Source organism: Xiphophorus maculatus, chromosome 9, assembly GCF_002775205.1.
Source record: "Xiphophorus maculatus strain JP 163 A chromosome 9, X_maculatus-5.0-male, whole genome shotgun sequence".
NCBI classification, from domain to species: Eukaryota; Metazoa; Chordata; class Actinopteri; order Cyprinodontiformes; family Poeciliidae; genus Xiphophorus; species Xiphophorus maculatus.
The window spans coordinates 5,911,488-5,924,696 of record NC_036451.1 but is presented as its reverse complement, the minus strand read 5'-3'; the positions used below and the strand labels follow the sequence as shown (position 1 = coordinate 5,924,696).

At 38.4% G+C, this 13,209-nt stretch overlaps 1 protein-coding gene across 1 annotated transcript in view; it reads left to right on the top strand.

Moving 5' to 3' along the window:
- Nucleotides 1-13,209, top strand: part of nek7 (NIMA related kinase 7) — an 84,872-nt gene that overhangs the window by 45,559 nt on the left and 26,104 nt on the right. Inside the window, exons 7-8 of the mRNA XM_023339830.1 lie at nt 2,068-2,175; nt 11,437-11,531. Coding sequence (XP_023195598.1) covers nt 2,068-2,175; nt 11,437-11,531 — 203 coding nt within the window. The remainder of the gene's footprint in view (nt 1-2,067; nt 2,176-11,436; nt 11,532-13,209) is intronic.

Sequence of the window (13,209 nt, the reverse complement as noted above, 5' to 3'; positions counted from 1 at the left end):
GTTTTTTGCTGCCAATTCCAATCATCCATGAAGTCACTGCCGATCATCTGGATCGCCTCTTATTTTTTCACGTTAGGTATAAATGCCACTATGTGATCTGGCAAAATGGCAAAATGATCTGGTAATAAATACACCAAATTTAGACATAAACATGCAAAATACTTGCAGGCACAATATAGCAGCTATTCAGTCAAAAGGACAATTGAAAAACCTGCAATCAGTAAAATAATATTTAACAGTAAGGTTCTCAGTACCCTAAATTATACATAAGTCAAATAAATCCCACAACAATTCCTATATCAAATAATGTCAGTAATTCAATTCAGTTTCCTTTTTTCTTGAGTCAAAACTTCCTGAGCGCAAGGCTAGCTGATTAATGCTGGCTCTGATTGGTTGGTTCTGACTGAGCGGAGTAATTCTGCAAAGCACAGAGAGGAGGCAGAGGAGATTGATTATTTTTCATAGATTATCTGTCTCATATCAGGACATAGAGAAAGTTTGAATACATATGTGAAATTTTGTATTTGTTTGCTTAAGTTACATGCTGCAGCTTTAAGCAGACATTTGGTGTGAGAGTTCTCCACTGGGTGGAGGTTGAACGGCGCTACGTCTGTGAAATATTACTACCACTAGCGCATAGCGGTGGTTCAACAAAAGCAGAACAAGTGTCTTCTACCACCAGCCCATTGACTTAAATTATTTTTTGTGTTATTTGTTTAGCTTTCTGACCATCATCCGAGTGAGTGTCGGTACTTGTGCGCTGCTTTACCTGCTGTCTGGCCGCTCTGGATGTCCTTTTTTTCCTGCAGTGAGCCTCGATATAGCCAGACTCTGTCAAGTGCTTGTTTTTAAATGTCATTTTAGACTCGTTGTGTTGATGCATTTTGACGTTCTTTACCACCGATGTATTTTCCATCGCAACATACACACTTCCCCCATTCACTCTGAGCGTTGAAGTTCTACACGGCATTGTCAGTTAAAACAGAATGTTTTCTACGCTTTGTTCCTCAAAAGACAGTGGCTGAAATCTCCGAAAGATAAAACAGAGGAACCTGTTATCCATCCATCCTTTCAAAGTTTGTTTGTTTTTTCCTTTCTTTATTTATTTGTTTCTTTTTTCTTTCTGACTTTGTGACTTTCTTTCTGTCTTATTTGTTTCTGATTTTTCTTATTTGTTTCTGACTGATCTCAGCACGTTTTCTTCTTAAACATCTCGCCTTAGTGTTATTCCTCACAATTCGTTTTCAGACACACCACAGGTAGTGAAAATGGTTGACTGTCCGTTATGACGTCATTGAAATTAAGAAGTGTTGTTGTCATGCTTCTTAGTAGCATTCATGTATTTTGCCATCTCCACTAGGAAAAGGATTGCTTCTTTGAGTTGTCAATCAGTCGGTCATTGTTCAGGACCAGTCAAGTTGCAAATTGTCTTATTCTGGTCACAGGTCGATTTCTTATTCACCTCTAATCCCCCGAATCCCATGATGAGAAGAAAACTACTTAAGCAACCTGTTAACAGAAAGTGAAACAATTGTTTACCCGACCTTTTAACTTGGCTAAAGGCGAATCTGAAAGTCAAACAATAATAATAAATCTCTGTTATCTGCTCTAGCACCTTGACAGGCTTAAAGTCTAGCTGTTAACAAGCACATCATCTAAAAAAAGTGCTCTGTTTATGAGGTCTCATTCTGGATTCATGTGCACAGATTGCTGCTCGTTCAGAGACCCTCTCAGTTACAGGTGATGTATTTCCATTAATGCTGACTTTGATTAGGACACAGGGACACAAATGAACCCTGAGCTCTGAGCTCTAACAGCCACTTAGCAGAGACGGCCTATTCAAAAGCTGCTTACAATTATACGGGAGCTGTAAATTTCAAAGGCTTCGGCAGGTCACATTACCATTACTTCAGAAAACAGCTTGCTAACGCCCACATTAACTGAAATGATATTTTAATGTCTCTTATTCAGGTGCCTGTTTTGTGTGCTGACCAAAAAAAAAACGGTTGCCAAATTAAATTGGGCTATTTTTCAGAATTTATTTTGTTTGTGATTCTCTTTTCTCAGATATCAAGCCAGCCAATGTGTTCATCACAGCTACTGGTGTGGTTAAACTGGGAGACTTGGGACTGGGAAGATTCTTCAGCTCCAAAACAACTGCTGCTCACTCTCTTGGTAATTCACAACAGTCTACACATAAGTATGCATGCTGAGCTTCTAATCCACCAGTGTTTCATTAGGCATGGTGAGTCTGGTGTCATGTAGTCATCAAGCCTTCTCAGCACTTAGTCCTGCTCTGCCATTGGCCACTTAACTGCTTCCTGTTAGCTTGACCTTTGACCCTGACGCCGTTAAGGACTGAGGCTGGAGTCACACAGGTCTTACTTAAACCGGGTGTAATAAAACAAGCTAGCCTTCTCTACAATCATGGCTATTGTTCATGTTGATGGACCGGTTAGTCACTGGTAGGAAGTAACATCCTGTAACACCCTATTTTTCCTTCAAGGATGTGAAAGTTGCTGCACGAAATCCCCAAATAAATTAGGGTGCGGACACAGTAAAAAAGTGGGCAAAATTTCGTTTTACTATTTTCTTCTCACATTTTGCTTTTAATCTGGGACTCAGAACCTGTTACAATTAACAGATTTTGTAGGCTATGTAATTTTGGTCTTGTTTTGTTTTTTTCTTTGTGTACGGGGTTTTTATACAGCTGCATCTCAGTTAATTAAACATATCAAAAATGTATGGAGAAATAGAACTGTTTACAGCATGGCAATATATTTCTTATATTTGTTTTTGTTAATTTTGATGATTGTGGATTGCAGCGAATAAAACCCCAAATTTTATTTCTCCAAAAATGTCAATTTTGCACAAGACTAATAAAAATGTTTTTGGTGAGTCAAGAGCAGTCACTGAATTAGTTTTGACTGTGGAGCGGTTCCAGCTGCAAAATAAAATCAGCATCTTCATAAAGCTTGTTAGCAGAAGGAAGCAGAAATCGCTTTTGAATTTCCTGGTAGATTGCTGCTCTGGATTTGGACTTAAGATCATCCAAACTCAACCAAAATCACCTTTGCTAGTCAGTGTGTTTTATCAAGAGGTGACAGTCCTTAGCCCAGGTAAATAAGGAACATCTAAGAGAAAGAATGCAGAAGTCATAGTCGATGTCCTGAGATCTCTGACTTACTGTTGGAGCTCGGACTCTTTTTGCGTTGAGTGTTGTATTGATCTATTAAAGTCCAGGGCCAATCCCAGTTATATTCACTTTGTCTTGGATTTAAAAGCCAAATCTGGGAACAACATTACAACTAAGATGAACTCATTCTAGTTCCAAGGTGAAAAACCAGTGGGATTTACAGTATCCATCAATCATTGTCTTCACACATTTATCCTTGCAGGGTCACGGGGGTCCATCTCCAGCGGACTATCAATGTTTTTCTAATTATTAATGGCAATACAAGCCATTGATGCCTAGGCAAGGTGAAAAACTGAACTGATCAAACAAAAGACTCTTAAATTTGAAGCTGCTAAAATTAGTTCCACAGCCTCTAGATTTATGGTGTGTACTTGACTTTTTACACAGTGTTCAAGCCTAATGACTCGGTTTTCTTTACCAAATAAGAACATGGAGTAACATGTCGTAAATTGTTTATCTCCGCCTGTATTAACCAGATTTTAACATCTGGAAGAACGCAAATGTTTTGCTTTTGCAGAAACTCCATCCATCATTAAAATTCATTTGATATTTGCAGGACAACATGATCTTAAATGGGACATGGTGTTGACATGTATGTTTTTATAGCCTTGTGGTGCCAACTATTGCAGAATGTGGTCTCGATGGACTGGGCTTGTTCTTGTCTGTCTCAGAGATGTCCTGTAGGGATCTGAGAAGTCAGAGGTTGGCCCAAGTCAACACCTTAAGCCCTGTCATGTTTCTTGAGCTCATACTCAGGATGTTTTTTGGGTCTTTTTCGTCAGTGTTGTCAGAAAGTTCTTTTACAATGACAAGCTGTGCTGGTTCTGCTGCAGTGTTTAGTTAGAACAAAAAAGTCTTATGGATGTTAAAACCCATGGTTCCCAGAAGAGCATTGCATTGCAAAAAGTAGCTGTCGTTGCAACATATTTGAACATAATGGTTTCTACAGCTTAAACTTGAAAATGCTTCCCTCAGAATACGGAAGTTGTGTGGTGAAATACGTATGTTTGCACACATTACTTTAAGCAAATTCCAGTGTGAAAAATGTGACTGCCTCGTGACAATCTTTCTAGATGGTAGTAAAAGATTATAATGTATTTGTGGTAACTACAAGACATAAGAAATATTCTGTAATATACACTTTAATCATTGCTCCCGCAGAGTCTGAAAAGGTATAAAGTATTTTCTAGATTTGGAGTATCGAAGAGACAAAGAAAAAGGAGAAGAATATTAGGACTGCTGTTCTCTACCTCACTGTCTGAAATACCCACATTTTAAATTTTGTTGTGAAACCGATATTTACTGACGTTTTGTATATAAATACTTTTCATCATACACACACCTGAAAAAGCAGATGATTATTGAGATTCACATGTAATTTCCAGTCTCGGCTCCAAAGTGCCAGACTTCAGACATTATTAAAATGTCAGAAAACAATGTAAAATCTGATAGATATCAGTTTCGACACTTGGAGTTCTATCAGCTGTGCTGTTACCCAGCGTCCCTCTGGACATTTCTGCAACTTCATACACTGGAAAACTCAGTAAAACAAATTCCACAGACAACTGGGATGCCATTCACACCGTGTCTCCTCCCGTGTCGAACTGTTATTACCTCAAACTGTGTGCTATTCTCAGCCCCCAGTGCTACAGCAGCTCAGACTTTGAGAACGTGTTAGTCACATGACCAGCTAAAACAGAAGCTCTATCAACCAAACATCCTGCAGTGCCAGAAGAGAAGATTGAAAATGTGTTTGCGTGTGTGTGATTGCTCATTAAAAGCTGAGTCCACAGCACCCTCTTTAGGCTGATAGAGGACAGGCAGCCCCACCTGAAGTGTGGTCAAGGTGATCAGTGAGTCTGAATCAGTGGAGATTGATTTTTTTTTTTTCTAGTGCAGGTTTTTGCACTGAACATGGTAAATGTTAATGCTTATGTATTATTTTTTTTGTATAGAATCATAAAAAGCATTGTTTTTTAAAACTTAAACCACTTAAAAATCAACTAACTGTTGATTTTTTCCCCGTCAGTAACAACAGTTTTGATACTGTTGGGTTCATTTGCATGTTGTTTTCCACAGACAATACTTAAAGCATCAGGAGGAACTTGTCAGGTTTTTTTTTTCTGATTTCCACTGCCTCTCTGTTTTAGACCGATACGCAAAAAAGAAAAAAAGACAACATTCAATTCATGTGTAAATGTATTTACCAAATCCAGATATCTGTGGACGTTCTTGGACTGGAAAAAGCTGATAATGTCTGTAGGTTACCATGACCTATCGACACAAGAGACTCAGAGCGCTTCACCCCCCACCTCCTCCTCCGTCTGGCTTTCCCCTTGACATTTCTCACTGTGTGTTTCAAACAGCAGATCTTCTCTGTCTCTCTCTGTCACCTCACCTTCTCTCCTGCTGCTGTTTCTGTGCCTTGCTTGTTGTCACTTCTCCTTCCCGCTGTCCCTCCCTCTGGTGCTTTGACTTTTAGTCAGGGAAATATGACGGCGTAGGTGAAGGAGAGAGAGGGAGAAGGTGTGAGAAAACTAGAATTGGGAGAATGGAAGCGAGTGAAAAGAGAGAGTAAAGTGAGGAAGAAAGGGAGAGAGGCAATATGGTACAAAAAAAATGAAATGAGCGTAAGAAACAGAAGAAGGGGTGACAGAGAGAAAGTGAAAAAAATGTACAGTGTCTCAGGTAGAAGAAAGGAGTGTGACAAGTGACGAAAAAGAGGAGAAAAAAGAAGTTGTCAAGAACAGAGTAAAATGAGAGAATGGCAGGAAACACAGGAGGAAGAAAGGGTAGAAAAGCTGTGTGGTGGAGTGGTGAGAGATAGGTATTTATATCTGTGTCTGACTGCTTTTGTGGGAACCAGATTTTAGTTTTTGATCATTCCAGTGTGCCCATTTTTAAAAAGTGAGGACGTTCTGTCTCTTCCTCTTCCTGTGAAAAACATAAGGTGGCTGTTTGCAAATGAAGCCCTGACTTTAGTGAGACGGGTGGGAGAAATGTCAGGATGAAGGTTGAAGTCATCTGCTGAAGTTGAAGGGAAAGGAGCAGGGGATTGCATTATGTCATTCAATGACCTCACAGAGATAGACACAGAAGCGCAGTGTGTATGCATGCCATTGCGTGGGTTTGTAATGAGCCCAGCCACCCAGCTGAACAGAGGAGTTGGGTGGTGGAGCTGAGATGGAGGTCCAGGCTTACAGCCTGTCAGCTCCAAGGCTTTCAACTCAGCTGCTTCTCGGTACATACACCAACACACATGCACACTTCTTTTTCCCCTGTCTAAAACACTACACACACTGAGAGAGACAGAGAAGAGACCCTTTTTGTCTTCTGTACAGATATGGACTTGTGCTGATACACCCTCAGTTTAGTTTGAACATACACCAGGGGTCTTAGTGTAGATTAAATCGCAGTTTGTTAAATGCGTTCGATGAGGGTACAATAATTCACTGTCAAACATTATCATTGTTTATAGGAAAATAGAACAAAATAGAAGTTTAAATTTTGTGTCTTTAAATTCATCAGGCCTTACTTAACCTAACATAAAATAAAGGGTGGGTTAAAGTTGAGTATCTTCTTACAATGTGAAAATACAAAATAAACATATTAAATACTCAGTGTACCACAGTTTGAACATAGTATAATTAATTTAGCGTCTAATGGTCCCTTGTGGGGAATTTAACTATTTCATAAAATGTATCAGTCTTGGCAAAGTGCTAATCTTAGTCTGAGATTAACACTTTGCCAATGCTAATTTCTTACTTTTCACAAAAGAAAAGTAAGAAATTTTTTTATCTCTTCTTAAAAGATAGAAATGTTATCTTTTAATAATAAATGCACAACACATTTCAAAAACCTTGAATAGTTTACTATCTACAGCTCCCCTCTACAATGTTACCATATCACTGGAAACCTAAAGCCATTCTAATTGAAAAATAAGCATGTGTGTCCTTTTGCATTCATTTGGTGTGGAGTGCTTTAAATGATAACAAACAAAAATGTACTAAAACACACCCATGTTCTCTAATAAAAAACATGGTGATTGTTTGACTGACATATTCTTCATCTGACTGTATTTGTAGGTGACATCTATTCCAAGGTGCTTTGTTATAAATACATGTTCTCTTACTTTGCAATATACACATACATTCACCAATGGTTTCCAGCCAATGCTACAACAAAGTGCTAATATAAATCTTAGTGCATTGCTGTGTCAGTCAGAACCCACATCGTCTGTTGCTCATGCTACTCCAGTCACATTGGACCACTTCTCCCAAAAATGGCCAAATGAAATGTGGAAAACAGAAGCTTCCTGGACAAGTATGAAGCAGAATATCTGATGGGAAAGGAACAGTTTCCCGTGTGCTTCAAACAAGAATATAATGTTGGAAGGTTTGATAACCTGAATAAGTATAAAATGCGATTTATAAATCATTTTAACAAGTTGGGGAAGAGATCTATCCAGACCAACCAAACTCTATGAAAAAGTCCCCTAAACCAAACTGGTTGTTGCAAGAACTGCCCTCAAGCTTTGTGATGAGCTGCGATTAGTCTTTTACATCAATGTGAAAGAGATTTGGTCACTTTTGTTTTTATAGACTTGTTATTTTAGCAACATTAGAAGGTTTTCAAGCTAAACTGCCTGGGTAAGATCATACCACTGTATTTCAGTCAGATTGAAGTCCAGACTTTAACTAGGCCACTTGGTTATTTTAGGCATTTAGTGGTGGAGTTGTTGGTCTGCTAAGGATAATTCTGCTAAATTCACAATCTGATGATCGGATTACACCATCATTAACTGTTGGTGTAATGTTCTCTTTCTGAAACGGTGCGTTATAAATGGAATTTATATTATGTGTATTTTTTTTATAACTCTAATTTACCCTGAGTTCATCTTGTATTTTAAAGTATGTGTTGTTGGAAGGTTTAAAGGCATGCAATCAAGAAAGAAGAGGTTGGTACAGAGTTGAATTGGGGTGATGGCTCAGATGGATGTGTAGAAAGAATAAACAACAACAACAAAAGAGCTGCAGCAGAAAACATCTCAAAATATTTTTCTCCATTTCAGTCTGACTGTGTGTTGCTGCCTGGATTCAAACAGAGAAGTCTGAATGAAAATTAATTCATCGCCTTCGACTGTGATTCAAAATTCTGCGAAGTGAAAGCTGTAATGGAGCGCAGATAAAAGCAGGTTTATTAATGGAAACTCCGTCTGAAACATTGAAATAGTCTTGTTGGAGCTTTAGGTTTAAAGTTTATAAGGAAATGGCATCAAATCAATGAGTGAATCTCAAATAAGACAAGTTTTTGTTCATTTCACTGTACGCTCAGCAGGGGTTCAGAAGTGCTGCGTTCTTTATACTCGATGGCATCTCACCTCCCATTCAACAACACTTAAGCCGTTATGCAGTGAAAACAGTGTTGTCATTGCTATTCACTATAATGGAAATCAATCCCTACATGACTTTCAATTTATTTGCATGAATAAATAATGTGTCCTTAATTCGGCTCACTAAAGGAGCCTGAGCCCGACGCTGCAGCCCTTTTTATGCAACTATTAGCATAAGGGAGGCTGATTCTTTTAATCAACTAATAATGGATGTTAGGGGAGCCTGTTCAGACCGCACCGGGAGGCCTCACAGAGCTCTCACACAAACATGGGTGTTAATACACACACACACACACACACACACACACACACACACACACACACACACACACACACACACACACACACACACACAGCCAGAGAGCCAATAATGTATCTAAACTACAATGAAAACCTGATAACCAATTAAAGCCGCAATCCCTGTATTCTTACTCTTCCTCCCTTTCTTCCTCTATATGCCGCTGTGGAAACTGATTATTTTCAGAATGACATATAACGCTTTTTTTTATTCAGAGTCACTCATCTAAGATTAAAGCTGATTTTCTCCACCCAATTAGATCTTCACCAAATTTAAAAGTGCTAGCTTTTGAGGTCAGTAGACGTCGAGTCTAATGCCTCTCCCTTAAACTTTTATTAATTACAGTTTATAATTTGACCTCCGTTAGACCGTTTAATGTGCTGAATAGCTTGGAGACTATCTGTGCGTATACAAATTTCAGTCCCGTTTTTGAACATTTTTCTTTTGATATTTTTATCCAAGCTGACTTATCTCTTGAGTTGCTTCAGCATGAGGGATGCTCACACACACCAGCTCTCTTCAGCTGTAAACTCAACAACTAATGCACATTTACCTAAGTCCAGATATAACCAGTGAGAGAAAATGTACAGAAATGTCTTTCTGGATTCTGAGCATCTTTCAATCAAAAACATGTCACTCAGTAACTCGTTGCTTTTAATAAAGACAGAAAAGCAACATTTATTCCTAATGCCACATTTTGGTCACTACCTTTTATATCATGTCCTAATATTTATATGCAATAAATAAATTGAGTATTAGAAAAAAATACATTTTTACTGTTTGTTTTATATATTAATATGATTTTATTAAGCTGAGACCACCTGGTTAATTGTTCAGCCTATTTATTTGTTCCATCACCTGTCTAGCATACGCGCTGTTCTGTAAATCATTGTAGATTTGAAACATAAAATGGGTTGTACACCTTTGGTTTTTTAAAAGAAAGATACCTTGTTTGAGTTGGGTTGACTGTTTTTTTAAATCTAGGTTTGTATTTCTATTCTGAGCAACAAGATAAGGATATGGGTCACTCTGTGCCAAACGTTGCCTTGATAAAAGCAAAATGTGTAGCTAATTAAGACAAAAACTTTGTGTCAATGTAAAATTTTCCATTTTACACAGATATGAAATCTCACCCCAAATAAAAACAAAATCTTTCCATCTATATCAACTCTCTGTGGTTTTAGGCCCAGTTGTGCTACTTTTCAGTCTGAGGTCAGGGGCTGCACAAAGTCATTCCAAGGGCTTAAGTGGCCCACAGACCGCACTCTGGCCGTCCCTGGTCTAAATGCTTCATCAAGAGGAAAACACGGAAGAGAATAACTTCATAATTTGTGTTCAACATTATAAGAATATACATATACTGCCTTTATTGTCAGGATTATTTTGTCTCTTCGGATGCTCCTCCTGCACAGTGGCTGTTTTACTATAATCCATAACAAACCTTATAGAAAGTCTAAATTTTCCCGGTTTATCATCCCCTGACTTGAAGCACTTGGTATATTATAGACCACTTTGACTTTTGAGAAGAAATGTTACACTAACGCAGCTCATTTGACATGGAATCAGATGCTTTTTCCACCATGTTTGTTTTGAAATTGCATTTCAAACACAGTTTAATATGATTGCCTGCAGACACACGCACACGCCTACACCCCCCCTCCCGACACACACACACACAAACGTCTGCAGACAGGAGTCTGTAACTTTTGTAAAAAAGTTTAAATAAAAGATAAGTGCATGAGCATGATGTGTTGAGTAAAAACATTGATGTAGACATTTTGCATATAATAGTCGTCATCGGTTACGTTGACTATGTGAGTCCTACAGATTACGTTTATATTTTACTGAGCCACCCTTCGTGCTGCTGTTTGAGTGGATGTAAAAGAAGCCTAAGAACTTGGTGAAGTTTCCATCTTCTAACCATATGTGATCAATAAAATGCCCCCGCTGGATTTGCTTGATAGACTTTTACGTGGGAATTCACAGTAAACGGAAAGCAGATGATAAAAACAGCCAGTCAAAGTCTGCTAAGAAAACAGCAAATTTCCAAAGCCTCCTGCAGTGCGTCATGGATGTGAAGCGGAGCTGTGCCTCCTCTTTGGGTCCAGTTGGGTGATGGTCTGATTTCCTGGAGCTTTGCCATCCGCCTTGGCAGTTGGGGATTCTTGAGTTTCAAAACCAGAACTGGAAATGGGCCAGCTTTGACTACTGTTTCAGATCATTATGGAGTCTCACTAATGGGAACTGATTTATGTGTGTGGGTATAATTTCTGTACATGTGTATGTATATACACATACGTGTGTATATATGGCTTTATGTTTGGTTTGGTTCTGTGTAATGCCACCGAGGTATGCAATGGAACAAAAGTGATAAATTGTAAAGGCAAATGTTTTTATATAATATAGACTAAAATCGTTTTGTTTTTATTGTTTACTGCAACATATTAATACTATCTTTTTTTTTTTTTATCCCTCTGCCTATTTCTTTCTATTTGTCTTCGTCTCCCCTTCGCTCCATTCCTCCTCCCTCTCACTGTCTTTGTGTTCCAGTGGGTACCCCTTACTACATGTCACCAGAGAGGATACATGAAAACGGCTACAACTTCAAATCTGACATCTGGTCGCTAGGATGCCTCCTCTACGAGGTAAGCTGTTGGAATATGTGCACACTCTGTCACCTTACAGTCGAAGGAGGGAGTGACAGAGGAACACACACATTCAAACATGCACATCAACAGACAGGCCATTTTAAACCCTGCATACTTGGGATATACTGTACACTGTAATAAGAAAAGCTAAACTTTCTTACATTATTATGACCAACTTCAATGAATTTTATTTGGATTTTATTTGTATAAACCAACATAAAGTAGTGCATGAATATATTTTTTTGTTGAATTTGTTGTATGTTTTATACATAAATGACGGCAAGAGTGTTTTTTTTTTTTTAAAACAAACACCTCCTGAAGTATGCAGATGACACTGTTGTAGTCAATATGCTTGCAGGATGGAGAGATCCAAAATGGAACTGTTCTTTACTACTTTATGAAGTAGTGTGATGAGCGTTGTCTCAAGTTGAATATGGCCCATAAATGACATGAAGAGAAAAACTCACTCACCCTACTGTACCAATAATATTCAAGGAATCTCCAGTGAAAATTTTGGACAGTTTCAGATACCTAGGAACAATTTTTAACAGTTTTCTCAAATTTGAACAACACTCTGCAGTGATTTGCAATAAAAGTCTGCACAGGCAGTATTTTCTAAGATGGTAACATATTTTTGACATTGATAAAATGCTGATTAGAGATTAGTTATTTTGTCTACTGCTTATTTTAGCAACGTATTCTTAAAAGATAAGAACAAAATAATTGGCCGTGCTCTCTGTCTGATATCAGACAAATTGTGAAAAAGTCTGCAAGCGTCCCAGCCAGCAGAGACCATCCTCTTTTAGAGAAATGTGGTCTCTTCCCTTCAAGTCAGAGGTGCAGGTTGCCATCTATAGGATGCACTTGGCTGAAATATTCTTTTGTCCCAAGAGCTTTTGAAGCCCCTAATTAATTTTGACTAAACTTGGCAGATTTTAGAACATTTTGGAGCATTTCACAGTTTTATTTCTTGTTATTTAGTGTGGTATTTGTGTTGACGTGTGTGGTTTATGCCTCGACTGTCTGACTGCTGCTGTGAACCAAATTTCCCCATGTGGGACAATAAAGAACTGAGCTGAAGTGAAGCGCTAGTTTACCACCACATGTAGCGCTTTGCTCGTAGGCCAAAAACAATGCAATTTCAATCTCATCTGGCCAGAGCAACTTCCACCTGTTGGCTGTTCCCTGTATGGCTTGTGGTAAACTGCAAACAGAGCTGCTGATGGATTTTTTCCAACAATGACTTTCTTCATGCCTTTCCTCCATAAATGCCAGATTTGCTGAGTGCATGACTAACAGTTGTCCTGCAGCTCCCCCAGAGTTACCATAATCTACTTGGGTGCTTCTCTGGTTATTGTCTCGTTACCCATTCTGTCATTTTGTTGGGCGATGGATTGATGGTTTTCTGAGAGATGCCTAGGATATTATTTTATAACCCAAACATCTACTTTTTTAAAAATATCTCCTCTACTTCTTCCCTGATCTGTTTGCTGTGTTCTTTGGTCTTCATAATGCTGTTTGTTCACTTTGCATCCTTCACAGAACAGCTGGATTTATACTGAGATTAAATTACTCACAAGTTGACTCGATTTACTGAATGGCTCATGAAGCCACTGAATTTTATTTTGGATTATCAGAGGAAAGGGGGATATATGATTGTTTTTGTTTGTCCTAT